We start from the raw sequence: 6,038 nt of genomic DNA, 5'->3' as shown, positions 1-6,038 counted from the left end.
ATTCAGAGAATTGTGCACAATTTGATCAAAGACACTGTGACACCCCTCCCTTACCTGGCTTTTAAAAGTACTTTGCCAAAACCTTTCAGGGAGTTCAGGGCTTTTTAGGGCATAAACCTCCCATTTCCTTGTATGGCCTTGCAATAAAACTTTCTGTGCCCCAAATTCCAACATTTCCATTTATTTGGCCTCATTTTCCATCAGGCACACGAACTTGCATTAACAGTATTCAATGGAAATGTAAAATTTTTAATCAATTGCCTATTGATAGAATTAAGATAATTTTTATATTGCTTTACTATTAAAAATTGTGCTATAATAAGAAACAGTTTAACTTTTCCTGTGTTTAAAATTCTGTGACTCTTACAGCCTAAGTGACTAGCTCTATCTTGTACTGCTCTCTGCTACTGCTGCTGCTAAACTGCTTCAGTCATGTCCAACTCTGTGCAACCCTATGGACAGCTGCCCACCAGGCTCCTCTGTCCACAGGATTCTCTAGGCAAGAATACTGGAATGGGTTGCCATTTCCTGCTCCAGTACTGCTCTCTAGGCTTTTCGAAAGCCAGTAGCCTCAATTCACTTGATCAACCTCTGGGTAAGGGCTGATAACAATGACCAGCCTACTATTAGCAAAAAAATAAAAAGATCCTATAAGAGAGGAAGCCTGTTTGAGTCTTTTCAGCAGTTTTCTTTTTCTTCCATCCTGGATTTTGTGTATGTTGTTTAGTCGCTAAGTAGGGTCTAATTCTTTGCGACCCCACGGACTGTAGCCCTCCAGGCTCCTCTCTTCGTGGAATTTCCCAGGGAAGAATACTGAAGTGGATTGCCATTTCCTTTTCCATGGGACCTTCCCGGATCAGAGGTCAAACCTTTGTCCCCTGCTTGACAGGTGGATTCTTTACCACTGAGCCTCCTTGGAAGCCACAATAATTATATAAATGCAGTTTAAAAAGAATGCAGAGCAATACCAATTTCATTATACAGGTCATCTTCTCTATGATAGTAACAGAAGGCAACAGTGTGACAATTGTTGAAAGAAATCACTGCAGTCTACCTTCTTCCTGCAGGAATACTACTTCAGGTCCCTTGACTCACAGCTTGGCCTCAAAGATAATTTAACTTTCCTCTGCCCCCTTTTCCTCTTTCCAGATTTGCTTCTAAAGGCTCTATCTGGCCTCCATTTCCTTTCTTTTTCTTTTTTTTTTGTCCAATATTATTGTTCAATTGCTTTGCTAGGAGTCCAGATTCATTCATTCCAAGCACTCTTAAGCTCTTTTGGCAAGCCCCAGTGTTCAACACAAACATAGCCAGGGTGGATGAATATTATAGGTTACAGATCTCCATGGCCAAATTTTAAAAGTTGCATAGGACCTACTGTCTTTTCCAGTGAGGTTTTATTGCCTGATTAATCTACAAAAAATAGATATTAAGAGGCTTCTGAGCCAAAGCCAGGAACTAATGACCCCATGGACTGTAGCCTACCAGGCTCCTCCGTCCATGGGATTCTCCAGGCAAGAGTACTGGAGTGGGTTTCCATTTCCTTCTCCAGGGGATCTTCCTGACCCAGGGATAGAACCCAGGTCTCCCGCGATGGAGGCAGATGCTTTAACCTCTGAGCCACCAGGGAAGTTGCATAGCAACTACTTAGTGTTAAATGCTTGATTGTTTATTTGTTCAGTCCCTAGCTTCCCTGAATCATATGTAAGCTTTAAGAGCACAGGGACTTTGTTTTGCTTATTCTCTCTTTGAGGGTCTATAAACAATGCCTGGCATATAGTAATTACTCAATATTTGTTAATGAACATAACTGATTACCAGGAAGGTTATTATGAGATTCAAGATACAGTAATATATATGCTGTGTGTGTATGTTAGTCTCAGTTGTGTCTGACTCGTTGTGAACCCACGGACTGCAACTCGCCAGGATCCTCAGTCATTGGAATTCTCCAAGCAAGGATATTGGAGTGGGTAGCCATTCCCTTCTCTGTGGGATCTTCCCAAGCCATGGGTCGAACCCAGGTCCCCTGCATTGCAGGCAGATTCTTTACCATCTGAGCCACCAAGGAAGCCCATATATGCTATAATAGAATATATTAACATCCTTGTTAATATATCCCATCCTGTTCATACCAATCCTGTAAAATAAGCATATTTGTCTAAGCAATATGGAAATGGAAACTCAGAGAGTTTAATAAAATTGCAAGGCGTCAGCAACCAGAGAGTTCCAGTGCTGGGATTAAACTTAGGTCACTCAGAATCCAAAACATTTGTGCTTTTCTCTACACAGTATCACACTCCTCGAGTATGGTTTTCCTTTCTTGAACTTCATCCTATTGGCATCTGACATTCCTTAGGGACTCAAAGAGTAGTGGAATCAAGAAAGGTCAGGTACCCTTGAGGAAGGGCAGGAAGAGGAGCAAAGTTGAGCCCAGAAACACCTGGGGGAAAATACAGGTGCCAGCCCTTCATGTGGCCCTGAGGACCAAAGAGGCCCAGCTGGGAACAGATCTGTCACGACTGAGTGCAGGGCCAATCCATCTAGTCTGCTCACTCACACCAGACACAGGCTGCAGTGACCTGGTTTCAGGTCCAGTCGTTAACGATTCATCCAGGAAAGGGAGTATGACTCCCTGGTACATTTTCTGGTTCTTCTGACAGCAGAGCCAGAGTTTGTCAAACACTCAGGGGCCTGCATGAAGCATAGGTATCAGGTAGAGCTGAACAAGGAAGACCTCCCTACTGGGCACAGGTAAGGATCTCATCAAGGGCCAGATCAACCCAGGCCCCTCTCAAGGTTCAGGTGCTCAGCTAGGCAAGGTTTGGTGGAACACCTAATTCCATTCCTCTGTCCACACTGGGACAGTCTTATCAGTTTCCCCCCTTCCTGAGCCACAGTTTCCCCCTTCTTTGTCATAAGTGACATCTAAGACAACAAGCAGATTGAGATTACCCAGAGTTTGGTTCTTTTATCCAATTCTGTCCTGTAAATCTTTCTGGGTCAGAAAACTTCCAGTCACTGTAGCTTTGACAGATATATCTCCTGAAGTCTTGACTGTCCTCTAATTAACTCAGGGAAGACTTGCTTCAGTGGAACAAGATAGATCACATCAAGTACACTATTTCCTTAGGTCAATTCTGTGGGTATAGAAAGGCTAGAAGAGTGGGTTCCTCTTCCTAGGACAGTCAGTGAATGATTAGAAGAAGCCTGTTTTTCTGGAAGTTCTAGAGGGACAGACAGGAACCTGAAAAGTCTTTTGACTGTGATATGTGGTCTTGCCTTTTTGTTTTTATTTATTACCTGCCTGACTGCTTAAAAGATAGTTTCCCTATTCTAAGATTTTTCTTCAAAATAAATGACAAAGACCAAGGCATATTGGTATATTTCACACATTATTATATTGGTATATAATACAAACCTGTGTCTCTGTGTATTAAGGAATGCTTTCAGTTTAAAAAGTTAGCTCAGTGATTTTTACTTTTTCCTAATTCTTTATTTTTATAATATTGTCACAATACAGTGCACCCTTGGTGTTCTGCACATCTTCAGCCAACTTCATTTTCATCCTTATTTCTTAGAAAGCCATCAAAGACTTTACTAGTATCTCTTTTCCTTATACATTACCCCCACCAAGATACTGTATATTTGCTGTGTCAAGACCTTCACTGTGATTTTAATATAATTGATTATTTAAATATATCCTCCTTTAGATGCTAAGCTTCATGGAGGAAGAAAGCTTCACATCACCAATACTTCAATAGAAGTGGAATAGATATTGAATTTTCTCATATGATTTAAGATTCTCTTATTTAATATAGTCCAGGTTAATTATTTATTATCTTTTGAAAATTCCCTCTAATCTTCCTCATATTTTTCACAGAATTTTTCTGAGTATCTGCTTCTTTTTTCCAATTTGTCCACTCTTGAAAGAGACGTAGTTGGACTCCACTGGGACATACTGTTTATCTACTTAGGTGTACTACAATACTCCTCTCATATCTTAATGTTGAAAGCCAGTGGATATTCTGAATTCTGACAATCGATTGTCAATTATAGCTTTGCTGGAATAAGGAGAAATATCCTAAAGTTGTTACCTCATAATCTAATTAGACAAGAAGGAATAAGCAGTACATGACTAGAAGTACTCTACAGTTCTTATATTGAAGGAGGAGAGAAAGTGCATTAAAACTATTACAGTCTGTAGATAGCCTTCCTTTGCATCTCACTGCCACATTTTCTACTACTTTGAGTCATGTCAAAACAAAACATGATAAAGCAAGTGACTTTTTCTACTCTATACCCTCCCGAATACTCTTCATGTTTGCAGTCCTTAAATGTGTACATAAAGGTAAATCCTACTTTGGCAGTAGATGGAGAATATAAACACCATGAATCTTTAAAGAAGGGGGGATATATTATAGGTACAAATGGAAAATTTCTACTGTTTTTCCACCTGACTCCACTCCATTGCCTCAGGACCTGTCTCACTTAACCCCACTACTAAGGTATTAAATGTGCAGCAGAAAATGAATGTATATAGATATGATCCAAGTTGTTTTAGTAAATATGGTAACAAAATAGAAAATGGATCATAAAGAGTAAGAGTGGGGAAGGATGAGACATTGCCCATTTCAGAACTCAGACTCCATTCTTTCTTCTTCATATTGATTCTTAGATAACCCAAGGCACTTTCTGTTACAACTGAGATCCTGATTGTGCTTTTTTCCTGACACTAAGAAAGAGTCTGAAAACAAATCCAGAATCTGACTCTTCCAATCAAGAGTCTCTCTCCATGACCACACCTTCATTCATTCATCAATGGCTGAAGGAAATTGGACAAGAGTAAGTGAGTTTATCCTCATGAGTTTCTCTTCCTTTCCTACTGAAATACAGTCATTACTCTTCCTGACATTTCTATTCATCTACCTGGTCACTCTGCTGGGAAACAGCCTCATCATTCTGGTGACCTTGGCTGACCCCATGCTGCACAGCCCCATGTACTTCTTCCTCAGGAACTTGTCCTTCTTAGAGATTGGCTTCAACCTAGTCATTGTGCCCAAGATGCTGGGGACCCTGATTGCCCAGGACACAGCCATCTCCTTTCTTGGCTGTGCCACTCAGATGTATTTCTTCTTTTTCTTTGGGGTTTCTGAATGCTTCCTCCTGGCCACCATGGCCTATGACCGCTATGTAGCCATCTGCAGTCCCTTGCACTACCCAGTCATCATGAACCCAAGGACACGTGCCAAACTGGCAGCTGTCTCCTGGTTTCCAGGCATTCCCATGGCTACTGTGCAGACCACGTGGCTCTTCAGCTTTCCATTCTGTGGCATCAACAAGGTGAACCACTTCTTCTGTGACAGCCCTCCTGTGCTGAGGCTGGTCTGTGCAGACACAGCACGGTTTGAGATCTATGCCATCATTGGAACCATTCTGGTTGTCATGATACCCTGCTTGCTGATCCTATGTTCCTACACGCGCATTGCTGCTGCCATCCTGAAGATTCCATCAGCTAAGGGGAAGCATAAAGCCTTCTCTACCTGCTCATCCCACCTCCTTGTTGTCTCCCTCTTCTATGTATCTTTAAGCCTCACCTACTTCCGTCCAAAGTCCAATAATTCTCCTGAGAGCAAAAAAGTGCTATCACTGTCCTACACTATTTTAACTCCCATGTTGAACCCCATTATCTACAGCCTGAGAAATAATGAGGTGAAGAATGCCCTTGGCCGGACCTTCCACAAGGCTATGGGTGTCAGAAACTGCTTTCTGTAGACATTTTGAGGTGGAACTAAAGTTTATTAAATGAGGAACAATCAATTCCATGTTTGGGATTCCTCTCTGCCTCTGTTTTCGTCTTTTCTGGAACAAAACCCAGCTGCTGAAATGGCTGTTGAAAAGACCAGTGGAGGGAAGGAGCACAGAGATATATTATACCTATCATTATTATGTGCCATTTTCCTCTGTTTGCCCAATATGGAATTAACATTCCTTATCTTACTGGTACAAATGCTATTTTGAAACTTCTACGACCAATATATTCT

At 41.4% G+C, this 6,038-nt stretch overlaps 1 protein-coding gene across 1 annotated transcript; it reads left to right on the top strand.

The window, feature by feature from the left end:
* Positions 1 to 4,815: 4,815 nt before the first annotated feature.
* Positions 4,816 to 5,769, top strand: LOC128060358 (olfactory receptor 10A5-like). The gene has a single exon (XM_052652759.1). It carries the CDS (start codon positions 4,816 to 4,818, stop codon positions 5,767 to 5,769), a length of 954 nt encoding a protein of 317 aa, XP_052508719.1.
* Positions 5,770 to 6,038: the final 269 nt, after the last annotated feature.

The sequence above is a fragment of the Budorcas taxicolor genome, chromosome 15 (assembly GCF_023091745.1).
Source record: "Budorcas taxicolor isolate Tak-1 chromosome 15, Takin1.1, whole genome shotgun sequence".
NCBI classification, from domain to species: Eukaryota; Metazoa; Chordata; class Mammalia; order Artiodactyla; family Bovidae; genus Budorcas; species Budorcas taxicolor.
The sequence above is the reverse complement of the archived record's forward strand: the minus strand, read 5'-3'. Positions and strand labels throughout refer to the sequence as shown.

What these genes read in the sequence shown, in the direction of transcription:
- LOC128060358 (XM_052652759.1), top strand. Translation starts at nt 4,816, where the DNA reads ATGGCTGAAGGAAATTGGACAAGAGTAAGTGAGTTTATCCTCATGAGT.